The sequence below is a fragment of the Oncorhynchus clarkii genome, chromosome 6 (assembly GCF_045791955.1).
Source record: "Oncorhynchus clarkii lewisi isolate Uvic-CL-2024 chromosome 6, UVic_Ocla_1.0, whole genome shotgun sequence".
Taxonomy (NCBI): domain Eukaryota; kingdom Metazoa; phylum Chordata; class Actinopteri; order Salmoniformes; family Salmonidae; genus Oncorhynchus; species Oncorhynchus clarkii.
In genome coordinates this window covers 65121916-65135375 of record NC_092152.1, presented here as the reverse complement: position 1 = coordinate 65135375, position 13460 = coordinate 65121916, and the positions used below count along the sequence as shown (strand labels likewise).

Sequence of the window (13460 nt, the reverse complement as noted above, 5' to 3'; positions counted from 1 at the left end):
CCCATAATGACAAAGCAAAAACAGGTTTAGACATTTCCGCCAATTTATTAAAAATAAAAATCACATTTACATAAGTATTCAGACCCTTTACTCAGTACTTTGTTGAAGCACCTTGGCAGGGATTACAGCATCAAGTCTTTTTGGGTATGACGCTACAAGCTTGGCACACCTGTATTTGGGGAGTTTCTCCCATTCTCTACAGATCCTCTCAAGCTTTGTCAGGTTGGATGAGTGTCGCTGCACAGCAATTTTAAGGTCTCTCCAGAAATGTTCGAAGTGGTTCAAGTCCAGGTTCTGGCTGAGCCACTCAAGGACATTCAGAGACTTGTCCCGAAGCCACGCCTGCATTGTCTTGACTGTGTACTTAGGAAAGGTGAACCTTCGCCCCAGGTCCTGAGCGCTCTGGAGCAGGTACTTAGCTCCGTTGATCTTGCCCTCATTCCTGACTAGTCTCCCAGTTCCTACTACTGAAAAACATCCCCACAGCATGATGCTGCCACCACCATGCTTCACCGTAGGGATGGTGCCAGGTTTCCTCCAGACGTGACACTTGGCATTCAGACCAAAGAGTTCAATCTTGGTTTCATCAGACCAAAGAATCTTGTTTCTCATGGTCTGAGAGTCTTTAGGTGCCTTTTGGCAAACTCCAAGCGGGCTGTCATGTGCCTTTTACTGAGGAGTGGCTTCCGTCTGGCCATTCTACCATAAAGGCCTAATTAGTGGAGTGCTGCAGAGATGGTTATCTTTCTGGAAGGTTCTCCCATCTCCACAGAGGAACTCTAGAGCTTTGTCAGTGACCATTGGGTTCTTGGTCACCTCACCTGACCAAGGCCCTTCTCCCCCAATTGCTCAGCTTGGCCAGGCAGCCAGCTCTATGAAGAGTCTTGGTGGTTCCAAACTTCTTCCATTTAAGAATGATAGAGGCCACTGTGCTCTTAGGGACCTTCAATGCTGCAGACATTTTTTGGTATACTTCCCCAGATCTGTGTCTCGGCGCTCTACAAGCAATTCCTTCGACCTCATGGCTTGGTTTTGCTCTGACATACAATGTCAACTGTGGGATCTTATATAGACAGAAGTGTGTCTTTTCAAATCATGTCCAATCAATAGAATTCAACCAAGTTGTAGAAACAGCTCAAGGATGATCAATGGAAACAGGATGCACCTGAGCTCAATTTTGAGACAGTCAAAATTGACAGTCTGAATACTTATGTAGATAAGGTTTTTCTGGGGTGTTTTGCAAACATTTTTAAAAACCTGTTTTTGCTTTGTCATTATGGGGTGTTGTGTGTATATTGCTGATTAATTATTTTTATTTAATCCATTTTAGAATAATGCTGTAACGTAAAAAATGTGGAAAAAGTCAATGGGTCTGAATACATTCCGAAGGCACTTGTATACTGAAAAAAAAAAACATGTGGATGTCAATTAAAGCAGCCCCCAGCACCTCTGATTCAGAGGGTTTGGGTTAAATTTCGGAAGACACATTTCAGTTGAATTCACTCAGTTGTACAACTGACTAGGTTTCCCCCTTTAAAGTGTTGGTACCATGTTTCATGAGCTGAAATATAAGATTCCAGAAATGTTCCATACGCACAAAAAGTTTATTTCTCTCAAATTTTGTGCACAAATTTATTTACATCCCTTATTGAACATTCCTCATTTTCCAAGATAAACCTTCCACCTGACAGGTGAGGCATATCAACAAGCTGATTAAACAGCATCATTACACAGGTGCACCTTGTGCTGGGGACAATAAAAGGCCACTCTAAAATGTGCATTTTGTTACACAACACAATGTCACAGATGCAATTGGCATGCTTCCTGCAGGAATGTCCACCAGAGCTGTTGCCAGAGAGTAGAATGTTATTTTCTCTGCCATTTGCCACCTCCGTCATTTTAGAGAATTTGGTGGTACGTCTAACTGGCCTCACAACCGCAGACCACTTGTAACCACGCCAGCCCAGGACCTCCACATCCAGCTTCTTCACCTGCAGGATCGTCTGAGACCAGCCACCTGGACAGCTGATGAAACTGTGGGTTTGCACAACCGAAGAATTTCTGCACAACTTGTCAGAACCCGTCTCAGGGAAGTTCATCTGCATGCTCTTTGTCCTCACCAGGGTCTTGACCTGACTGCAGTTTGGCATCGTAGCCACTTCAATGGCCACTGGCATGCTGGAGAAGTGTGCTCTTCATGGATGAATCCTGGTTTCAACTGTACTGGGCAATGGCAGACAATGTATGGCGTCATGTGGGCGAGCGGTTTGCTGATGTCAACGTTATGAACAGTGTCCCATAATGGTGGTGGGGGTATGGGCAAGCATAAGCTATAAACATAATTACATTTTATCAATGGCAATTTGAATGCAGAGATCCTGAGGCCCATTGATGAGCCATTGAGCCCCTGCCATCAGCCACGTTTCAGCATAATGCACTGCCCCAATGCGCAAGGCTCTGTACACAATTCCTGGAAACTGAAAATGTCCCAGTTCTTCCATGGCCTGCATAGTCACCAGATGTTGAGCATGTTTGGGATGCTCTGGATCAACATGACGTGTTCCCTTTCCCGCCAATATCCAGCAACTTCGCAGTCATTGAAGAGTGGTACAACATACCACAATCAGCGCCATGCAAAGGAGATGCGTTGTGCTGTATGAGGCAAAAGGTGGTCACACCAGATCTGACTGGTTTTCTGATCCATGCACCTGCCCTTCAGGGCTAGGTTGAGAACCTAGTAATTCCACAACTACACACACACAAAAAAACCTCAAAACCACATTTTCATTAACTTCTAGAAGGCTGGAGCATTGCTCATAAGTCAATCACACAAGGTTCTGGTTGAGCTAGCAGGGAAACTAACATGAGCAGTGAACTATTCTGAGCCAGTAGACGTGCCAAGGACGCCACATTCTATTGAGGTTTTGTAAGACTGCGTTGTGAAAGAAGCCATTTCATATTTAGGAATTCAAAGTACGGGAATCAAAAACACTTTGAAAGTGACCACCACTTTGGCTTTACATCCCTTAATCTTTTGAATGGGTTCATATGAAATTAATGAATAATGCAGTAATTTAAGATAAATGAGTTGGTGGATGAATTTTTGGGCTTAAGGACTTTTGTTCTCCATTTCACTCGTTGGAGACGATTCAAAAAGGCCACTTCCAAAGTGTATAGCTCATATTCAGGAGACTGGTTTCCACATACAATTTGAAAATGCCAGGGTGAGGGATTTACAACGTAGCACAACCACCACCTGCTGGTCGAGACTGGGCAAGAAATTCCATCCATTGGTCTCTTGGGCAACAGTCAACATTCTATTTAATGTTCGCATCGATGCCTGTATTTCTATAATCCATCAAATATGATCATTGAAATACTAAAGCATGAAAATCTATTTTTCTAATGTCCCAAAGTTGAGTGTTTATCATCATTGATCAGAAATGTCCCCACAACTGCAATAAAAAATTAAGAGTACAAGATGAGATGGTAACAAACATGACCCTTCATATTGAAAAATGACCAGTAAAATTGTACACGTTCTTTTATTTTGGAAAGTTCCATAGAAACTAGCGGTTTATTTCTTCTTGTCAATACTCTCCGCTTCCGCCTCCTTTGCCCTCTTGGCACGGATGCCGAAGAGACGAGCATTGGCACGAGCCATACGCAGGCTGGCGAAAGCCTTGAAGTTCTTCTCATCCTCAGAAATCACCCTGGCCTTCTCCTTCTTGTGCACCTGCAGCAGAGGGAGAAGAGCCAATTAACAACAATGTTGATGTAAAGATATACTCATCAAGAGTAGAGGGGCATTTCAGTCAAATACAATGGATTAGCAGAGTCCCATGCCATTACTCAATGCCTTAATTATTTGTGTGTCCACTTCTGTAAGTTAAGACCCAGCACAATCTGGCAGTCATCAGATAATAGGTTCAAAGAGAATCATCAAGGCAATACAGAGATTCCGGAGAATTTGTCATCACTTGACTGCTGAAAGAGCTCTAACATATCTGTCCAATACATATACTCAAGAAATATCCTAATATTGCAAGTATGACCTGGTCTTCCCATTTACAGACAATAACCCTGATCAGTGTTCAGTGCATTATAAAGAACATGAACTTAATTTGGGGGGTGAATCAAGAGATATGAATGTGTGATACGTACATTCTTGATAGGCATGACAGCACCAGAGAGCTGCGTGGCCATCTTGATTTCCTCCTCCTGGAGAAAGGGAAAATTTTTAATACATTCAGGAAAAGTAACATCTACCATGTGCACATGCAAGACAGTACAGTCAATCTAAAACGCAACTGGTGTGAAGAGAAGAGTCCTCAAACATTTAATTGCACACCAACTAAATCTAAATCGGAGCACATAAAGTAGTCATATAAGTTGTAGTCCAGATAACCATGCAGATCTGGTGTGTAAACAATATTTTAAATGACATTCCAACACGTCTAAGACAGTATTATCTATAGCACAAAAGTCTGGTTAATATCCTGCCCATGCAGATCAATGTTACTCTGCACAAAAAGCAGTAAACACATTACAAAACCTTCAGACCTGCTTGAAAACCAATTTCCACATCTTAACTTCAAAACTTTCTAATGGTTCGTTTCAGAAACTACAGAATGGGCACTGGACACACGAACCCGGCAGTCATCAGATAATAGGTTCAAATGTAATCATCAAGGTAGTACAGAGATTCCGGAGAATTTGTCATCACTTGACTGCAGGCCCAGTGCTGCACACGATCCAGCTTTCATCACAATTGCAATTATTACCCCAGTTATGAGCTAATATTCTAGAATCACTTTTAACAGGGAATGTTATCCATGACTGCTGAAGTCTTCACACTGCAAATATTTATCATCTGACCTTCAAATTAAGCAATCACTTAAACAATATGGTTATGAGTGCCCATGTTTATAAACACCCAACCCAATGTTCTATGACTGACACTTACAGTGCTGTCTCCCTTCTTTGGTGCGGAGGCCTTCCTGGGGAAGAGGATGAGCTTGGAGCGGTACTCTTTCAGACGCTGTACATTGGCCTGCAGGGACTCCGAAGATCTGTTGCGACGGCGGGAGTCAACCGAGATGCCAATGGTGCGGGCTGTCTTCTTGTGGATACCGGCAGCCTAGAATACAAAGCACATGCAAGAACCAAATATTTAAGAACTGTCAGCCATTTAATTGCTAGCCATGCCTGGACTTTTAGCAGTGTGAAGGCTTGCACATAATTCAATACAAGTAGATTGCTACATTCAGACAAAAAGCCTGTCAAACAAATGAGAACTGTCTTGAGTCCAAAGTTATTACTCAATTGACCAGCTTTTGAGTTTGTTTTTTTATATGCACAGCACACATTAAAACAAGCAGACATCAGCATATAGGTTCAAATTGAATCATCAAGGAGGTACAGAGATTCCGGAGATGTCATCACTTGATTGCTGTAAAAGGTTCTAGTAGTCTGCAAGCTAAAATATATTCAATAAAAACTCAAACCTGTCTTTCAGGCTGTTCAGTCTTACAATGAACTAACACTGCATAAACCTGGAGGTTATTATTCGAAAGGTAAATGTACTGTTAATTTCCCTCTTTACCTTGAGCTCCTCCAGGGTGAAGCCACGTCCGGCACGCACCTTGGTGTGATACCTGATGGTGGGACACCTGACTTGAGGCCTGAGGGGACCAGCCACAGGGCGTGGAGCAATACGACGAGCCTTGATTTGACGGGCCTTTCGCCTGAAAAATGAGGAGTCTGTTCATAAACTCAGCAAAAAAGAAAAGAAAACATCCTCACTGTCAAGTGTTTATTTTCAGCAAACTTAAAATATGTAAATATTTGTAGGAATATAAGATTCAGACAAATTGAACAAGTTCCAGACACATTGAATAGTGTGTCCCTGAACAAAGGGGGGGGGGGGGGATTGAGATCCGGGCTCGTCACTGGCCATGACAGAACACAGATCACGCACAGAATGAGCAGTATGGCTGGTGGCATGGTCATGCTGGAGGGTCATGTCAGGATGAGCCTGCAGGAAGGGTACCACATGAGGGAGGATGTCTTCCCTGTAATGCACAGCATTGATTTTGCCTGCAATGACAAGCTCAGGCCGATGATGCTGTGACACCGCCCCAGAACACCTTGATCCCGCTCCAGAGTACAGGCCTCGGTGTAACGTTCATTCATTCGACGATAAACTCGAATCCGACCATCGCCCATGGTGAGACAAAACCCCAACTCGTCAGTGAAGAGCACTGTTTGCCAGTCCTGTCTGGTCCAGCAACAGTTGGTTTGTGCCTATAGGTGACGTTGTTTCTGGTGAGGACCTGCCTTACAACAGGCATACAAGCCCTCAGTCCAGCCTATTGCGGACAGTCTGAACACTGATGGAGGGATTGTGCATTCCTGGTGTAACTCAGGCAGTTGTTGCCATCCTGTACCTGTCCTGCAGGTGTGATGTTCAGATGTACCGATCCTGTGCAGGTGTTGCTACACGTGGTCTGCCACTGCGAGGACAATCAGCTGTCCGTCCTGTCTCCCTATAGCGCTGTCTTAGGCGTCTCACAGTACGGACATTGCAATTTATTGCCCTGGCCACATCTGCAGTCCTCATGCCTCAGGCACGTTTGAAGCAGATGAGCAGGGACCCTGAGCATCTTTCTTGGTGTTTTCGGAGTCAGTAGAAAGGCCTCTTTAGTGATCTGAGTTTTCATAACTGACCTTAATTGCCTACCATCTGTAAGCTGTTAGTGTCATCCGTTCCACAGATGCATGTTCATTAATTATGGTTCATTGAACAAGCATTGGAAACAGTGTTTAAAGTGAAGATCTGTGAAGATATTTGGATTTTTACAAATTATCTTTAAAAGACAGGGTCCTGAAAAGGGATGTTTCTTTTTGTTGCTGAGTTTATATAGAAAGTTATATTTGAATGATCATCACCTACATACACAGCTACACAACAAAATTACACCATAGCATCATTCAATCCACACTGCTACCTAACAAACTCGGTATGTCACATAACCATGCTAGTTAATAGCTGGTAGGTTTGCATACAGTAGACGTTTGAAACGTAAGACAGTTCAACCAAAAGTTAACATTTATCCAACCATTATACTTTACTTAACCAAAGTCACTAATCAAGGCCTACCTGCGAGTCTTCCTTGCGGGCTGGTTGAACCAGGTGCGCACCCTCGTCTGCCAGTCTTTGTGGAAGTGTGGGTTCAAAAGCATGCCATTCCGGCTGGGTGCCATGGTTGCCTACTTCCCTGAAACAGAAGTTGACATTAACACATGTAGGCGTAGAAGGTAATCACATTTAGCAATAAGATCAACCCATCCAGCAGAGGAACAAAAATGGCTGACGAAGTGCTTAATAGGCTAAATGTTAGCCATCACGTCAAGGCAAGCTGGGGTGCAACAATGAATTCCAACACAGACGTATATTTTACTGTGATAATGACTCCGTAATCATTGGAGTTCATTGTCGACAATGGGTGGTGACAATGAAACACTTGTAAAGTCACTGACAACATAGACATACATGCGTCTACAACCCATATAGGTTCAGTTGTCAACCTATCTGGGTCGCATTTATCTTAGCCTTTAGCTCAACAAACTCGTCAATAGTCATATATTCTTAACGACAACATCATAAACTTTCGCAACAAACACATAAAAGTCACATCAACTTCGATATATTTGAGGATGAAGAGCGATTTCGTCTGAAAAATAGTGAGCTTATTTCAACATACCGTCTGGGGCGGAAAATGGCCGAAAGGAAAAAGGAAGTCCTAAAATTGTGCATTGTGGGATATATAGATGGCAGCCAATGGTAGACGCAATGGAGTGTCAACCGGATGTACTAATATCCACGTGTGAAGAGTTTGAGTTAAAAAATATATCTTGTTCAGAAAGCATTCAGATCGAATTAGCTTTTTGTACGTTTTTTGTTAGTAAACCAAATCTTCTTGTTTTGGCATAATGCTGAGTAATAACGTGCTTTGTTTATCCTATTCAAGTCCCAATACAACACATATTGAAACAACCAGTATGCATGCATGACAGATTATTTGTTCTTTATCTAATGGTCCTCCACCCAAATCAAGATTTATATGTAGGTACACCACAAGGGGTCACTGCAGTCGCACAATAAAGTTACACACATTTCACTTACGGGCCTGTTTCAGATAGCCAATTTCTCTGCGTATCGCCCAATTTTCCATTCTCATTGTTGTAATGATCATTATGAATGACATGTTTTCATTATAGGAGTGTTGTCCATCCAAATATTTAACCCTAATACGTTCTTGAAATCATATGTGGCAGTCTTTTTAAAGTGCACACAAACAGCAACACCATCACTTTGCTCATTGTGTCAAGAGAGGACCATCCCGGAAGGATATTTTCTGCCGGACAGCCAAATTGTATTCTCATGTAAAAGTAGTAAAGCCCCATTCATAGTTAAAGGTTAAATAAAAATAAAACAAAGTCAAAGATATGCTCAGTTTCTCTGCTGCACTGATCCTGTGCCCACTTTTGCCATTAATCATTGATCAATCCCCCCTTGCACCTCATCTCGATCTTAATCTAAGGGCAAAGGTCAAGGTGTGCCAAGCTTCAATGTAGCAATGACAAGTGCTTCTCTATCTCTCTGGGTTTTCACCAGTTAAGCATCAGAACAAAAGGTCTAGTTTAAAGCAGGGTAATTTCTAGGAATAGGTCCACACACACCCTTCACAGTATGTGAAATATCCCCTTTACAATGTAAACTACTGTTCAATTAACTGACTGGGCTGATTATGTGTTAATAAATCAATGACGATACTGTGCAGATATATTGTGTTAATATCACTTGTGTAACTTTCAGTTACCATTAGCTTGAATCACTTGGGTTGGAAAATACAGCAGCAGCATATCAAATCAAATTTTATTGGTCACAAACAGTTTAGCAGGCGCAGCAAAATGCTTGGGTTCCTAGCTCCTAACAATGCCAAACAAGTACACAAATAATCAAAAACAATATGAATGTCAGAACAAATCCAGGTAACCGAAATAACACAACGAATAATCCAAATGCAATCTGTGCATATATAGGCCTACACCAAAAACATATACTAAGAATGATATGTATAGCAGTAGATATTAGTGAGCCATGTCAACAATCACAGGCAGTGTGTACAAACAACACAACAAATGCAATATTATCCACATATTCCTGATGTCAGATGTTACCTCAAAATAGGAAAATATCACAAATAGATTTGATTCTTGCTTAATTTGTGCTGTAGTCTTTTGTTCTAAAGAAGGTGATCTTGCTGAAAAATGTCAATCTACAAGTGTGGGAGTCCTTGGAAGTGCCAGGCTACCAGCCAAGGTTTTGTTTTGACTAGTCTTGCATTGCCAGACATCAAATTAAGTTTAGACTTAGATAATGACTTAAGGTGGTTTATGTAAAGCAAGTGAATAGTACTGTATTCCATCCTTCCCACCAGATGGAATAGAAAAGCCATAATGAAAAAAAAATGGATTGTATTTATTGTATCTGACTTCTCATTTCCGATCACTTTCCAACCTGTTGCCACTTCTCTGCATTTTTTTCAGTTCAAACCAAGCACATGAAGTAATCAACTCTTATTTTTGTGCCAACAGGATTTATCATTGTGCCAACAGGACATGGGAACAAACCCTTCAGGTTGTCTTGTGGTTTAATCAGCTAAAGCACCTAGGTGAGCATTTTTAATTATCATTTAGGTTATCTTGGTGATTAAACAATTACAGTCAAAATAAATATGGCTACTTTATTAAATATTTTTAGCTGAGATTTTACAGCCAGTCCAGATAGGATTAGTGTGAAAGACCTGTAATCATCATTAAAAAGAACATTTAAAAAAAAGAACATGGAGAGTCGAGCAGTCTACTCATCAAGTGATTTGATAAATTTCTCATAGGAGCAATCGTCCATGAGGCCATCAAGTTCTGCAGGGTTGTCAATAGTCATCTTAATTAGCCAGCCTGGAAGTCAAAGGAGAACAATCATCAGAAAAAAATTTTGTCAGGACGGGGGGGGGGGGGGGGGGGGGGGGGGGGGGTTAATAAGTGTGTTGAATGAGTATTCACCAAAAAAATATATATATATAATAATTCACATAAGGTGGCAAGTACCATAGCGGTTAAGAGCATTGGCCCAGTAATCGAATGGTCGCTGGTTCGAAAACCAAAGCGGAATAGGTGAAGATCTGTTGATGTGCCCTTGAGCAAAACAACCCTAATTTTCTCCTGTAAGTCACTCTGGATAAGAGTGTCTGCTAAATTATCAACTGATTTGTCTTGTCACTTGTTCTTGCTTAAGATACTCACCCACTTCGTAGCAGGATTTATTCACTAGTCCAGGGTTGACTGCCAGCTCTGTGTTGATTTCAGTTACCTCTCCAGTCAGCGGAGAGTACAGCTCACTAGCAGCCTTCACACTTTCCAAAGCACCAAACTCCTCTGAAACAAGCAAAGGACATGCATGACCCTCCTTATTGGCAACAAAGCTCGTGGTCACAAGACTCATTTACTTGTGGGAGGAAACTTAAACCTGGAAAAATCTTACCCATTTGTTCAAGTTTTTGCCCCACCTCAGGGAGTCCACAATATACCACATCACCTAATGCTTCCTACAATGGAGGGACACAAATTCTAACATTTTAGCAGCTACACAGAATTTGCAACACAAAATATTCATATTTGAAGTACACGTTGAGGAAATTCTGGGAAAGCATAAAATAAGGCCAATGTAAGTTGTGGTAAACTTCAAGTTCTTGCACAAATATCAGATTGAGCCTCAATTTTTAAGCCAGGCATAATACAAGTAATCAATTACCCTAAAAAATAGTCATACATATGTAAAATTGTCATTCTGGTATATGTCTTTGTATTGCAGGACAAAGTACAAAGTTCCAAAATAAATATCTCAAGACAATACAGGCATTATGTAGACCAATAAATGTCAGATAAGTCATTTGGAAACAGCAGCAGACTAAATCATTGATAAAAATATCAACCAAACTGCTTACCTGAGCAAATTTGCTGATGCCAACTGTGCCAATTCCTCCCTCTACTCGTACCCACTCATGCTTGTCTGTGAATTTCAGGGCTGTAAAAATAGACATTCACATCAGATAATGGGATGCATGTGCATAGAAAAACAGCACAGACTAATGTTCAAACTAATAATGTATTAGTACACTACACTGACCAGTTGACATGGCCATAATCTCCAAAACTTGACATTTTAGTTTTTCTGTGTTCTAGGAGTACACCACCATTAATTTAGGGTTTCCAAACTCTAGTGGGGGGGGGGGGGGGGGGACCTAACTAATACCCATCCCAAACATTGCACTTGTTATTAACTGTCCAAAGGACACTAATGTACTATGGACCAGAGCCAAAAAGTACTGCGCAAAACAGCAAACTTAATTTAAAATACTGGAAGGTGGCAAAAGATACCATTCATGCACTGCCCCACATTCAGCCCTGTAATGTCAAACAAGATGTGAATTGTATTACTATCACCATTGTGATGTCAATTGCTCATACAATGTACCAGCATTCTCTAGCTATTACTGTACATTGTAGTATAGTTGTACACAGTATGAGTGGTGGGAGGGAGCCAACACATTTAAACATCCTTCCTCTAATCTGCTATGTGGGCTGTTCATTCATATTTTATATTTGTTTTGTACAAATACGTAATCCACAGTTCAAGCAAGAAACATTAAAACGTGGTTTATGTCAACCGCTGTCAATTTTCCCCAATACGCTGGGGAGGAATTAAATGCCTCAACAGTTTCCAATGCTAGCATCAGATCATGCAGAAAAATACAGGTTTGAACCAGATTGTGAACTGTGAAAGATGCTGAGGCATGGCTGGTTTGTCTGAAAGACAAGAGAGCCTTACCTTAATGGAGATCTTCAATATAATTTCTAGACTAAACCACCACCCACAAATTACACCATGCATTTATTTGCAGACTACAAATGTGTTAAATATGCTAAATATAGATGTATGCTCAAATATGTTACTCCCGACCAGCATTTGACTTGCCTACGTCCAAACTCGTGCGTGATTTGCTCTATGTAATTGTCCATTACATTGGGGCACGAGACAGTGGGTGTCTTGAGTGCTTAACAAGCCCTAATGTTTTTTTAAGACCGCGTTTTACAGTGTCGTCTAAGAAAATAAACTTTAATCGACCTGGCTTATTTTGGGGACATCCCAGATTGCAGTTTATGGAAAGCGACCATATAATAAAAACTGTTACGGTTAAACCAACCTAACGCGGGACCGTTGTTCGACAGGCTGGTCAGGGAATCACACAAGTACATTGGAACTCCATAAAAACAAAATCCCTTGATTTCTGTCTGGGAATAACGAGAGAATAGTTGACTTTTAGACCACGTAACGGCCAACATTTGGCTACTTTTTATTTGACCCATCGCCCAAACTTTATCGTAGCAGGGAATGCGTCCTAAACTGTTTACAAATCTGGACATGCTGACCACAAAAATATAAAAATCGCAGTTCACACTCTCTCACTGACGTGTAAAAATGTACCGTGGGGGATTGACCAAAACAGTGTGCGATTATCCCCCCTCTGTGACTGGAATGTGTAGCCACAGACCCGTACATCAATTGTGATGTTAATAAATGTAGCATGCAACACCGAGTGCGCCAATTTGGGCAACGTTGTAACAAATTGTTACCTGTGGACAGTCGTGAGGCGGTGCTCAGTGACTGTGCGGGGTTGGCCTTCCATAAGAGCCGATTTGCGGATATCTGTACAGGTCGAGAACGCTGAATCAGTACTGGGGAAAAGTTTGCAGTAAGGCACCGGAACGCTACTCTCATCGCCATCTTCAGTGTCGGCCGAAATGATTACACATGCAATTGACTGAGTGGAACGCGCACCATCACCCTTTGCGCGCTCTCGACATGAAATAGAAGCGGCTTTTCAGCAGGACTTTGTGAAAGTTGAACCGTATTTGCCAATAAGGTTTTTCCTTATATGGATACTCCCAAGGCGTAACAGATGCACAACAGAATATTTAGGATACTAATGGCTTTTCGCATAGTTGGTAGTGTTAGATCTTCTTCAGTCTAAAGTCTACTCTGCATCTTTATGGCATTGTGGAACTAACCATAAGGTTTGGGCGCGTTCCTCTGCCCAGGCGTTGCTGAAGCATGCCATATTTTACACCACCTGGATATGTATTTTAACTACATCTCACCACATATGTTAGAACAATCAGTCAATCGATGACGTGGCACACATCCATTGGTTGATTCATGCAACGTCTGAACAGGTGAACGGGACCATTCTCATTATGCTTGGTAGGTTGTAGAAACTGGGTTATGACTAACTAGTTTTTCCTTCATGAATATTACAGCCCTAACTCTCAAT

The 13460-nt window shown here is 41.6% G+C and overlaps 2 protein-coding genes and 3 non-coding genes across 5 annotated transcripts; all 5 read right to left on the bottom strand.

Moving 5' to 3' along the window:
• Positions 1–3526: 3526 nt before the first annotated feature.
• LOC139411451 (large ribosomal subunit protein eL13-like) lies at positions 3527–7807 on the bottom strand. The gene is made up of 6 exons (XM_071157845.1): positions 7767–7807; positions 7163–7280; positions 5606–5747; positions 4967–5140; positions 4165–4221; positions 3527–3736 (listed from the first exon to the last, which is right to left on the bottom strand). Exons 2-6 carry the CDS (start codon positions 7264–7266, stop codon positions 3578–3580), a joined length of 636 nt encoding a protein of 211 aa, XP_071013946.1. The 5' UTR covers positions 7267–7280; positions 7767–7807; the 3' UTR covers positions 3527–3577.
• LOC139412512 (small nucleolar RNA MBII-202) lies at positions 3900–3976 on the bottom strand. The gene has a single exon (XR_011634704.1). It is a non-coding gene; the product is annotated as a small nucleolar RNA MBII-202 (small nucleolar RNA).
• On the bottom strand, positions 4642–4725 carry LOC139412511 (small nucleolar RNA MBII-202). The gene has a single exon (XR_011634703.1). It is a non-coding gene; the product is annotated as a small nucleolar RNA MBII-202 (small nucleolar RNA).
• LOC139412513 (small nucleolar RNA MBII-202) lies at positions 5368–5444 on the bottom strand. Its single transcript, XR_011634705.1, has one exon. It is a non-coding gene; the product is annotated as a small nucleolar RNA MBII-202 (small nucleolar RNA).
• A 1962-nt stretch (positions 7808–9769) lies between the features above and the next one.
• LOC139412181 (glycine cleavage system H protein, mitochondrial-like) lies at positions 9770–12919 on the bottom strand. The gene is made up of 5 exons (XM_071158998.1): positions 12763–12919; positions 11073–11152; positions 10610–10673; positions 10372–10503; positions 9770–10026 (listed from the first exon to the last, which is right to left on the bottom strand). The coding sequence occupies exons 1-5, from the start codon at positions 12911–12913 to the stop codon at positions 9929–9931; spliced, it is 525 nt and encodes a 174-aa protein (XP_071015099.1). The 5' UTR covers positions 12914–12919; the 3' UTR covers positions 9770–9928.
• Positions 12920–13460: the final 541 nt, after the last annotated feature.

Excerpts from the sequence above, each read along its gene's own strand:
- LOC139411451 (XM_071157845.1), bottom strand. The coding sequence starts at position 7,266 with ATGGCACCCAGCCGGAATGGCATGCTTTTGAACCCACACTTCCACAAA. Across the intron at positions 5,748-7,162 it reads CCCGCAAGGAAGACTCGCAG|GCGAAAGGCCCGTCAAATCA; the intron begins GTAGGCCTTGAT and ends CTCATTTTTCAG. Across the intron at positions 5,141-5,605 it reads TCACCCTGGAGGAGCTCAAG|GCTGCCGGTATCCACAAGAA; the intron begins GTAAAGAGGGAA and ends TTTGTATTCTAG.
- LOC139412181 (XM_071158998.1), bottom strand. The coding sequence starts at position 12,913 with ATGGCGATGAGAGTAGCGTTCCGGTGCCTTACTGCAAACTTTTCCCCA. Across the intron at positions 11,153-12,762 it reads CGCCTCACGACTGTCCACAG|CCCTGAAATTCACAGACAAG; the intron begins GTAACAATTTGT and ends CTATTTTTACAG. Across the intron at positions 10,027-10,371 it reads TAAATCCTGCTACGAAGTGG|GCTGGCTAATTAAGATGACT; the intron begins GTGAGTATCTTA and ends TTTGACTTCCAG.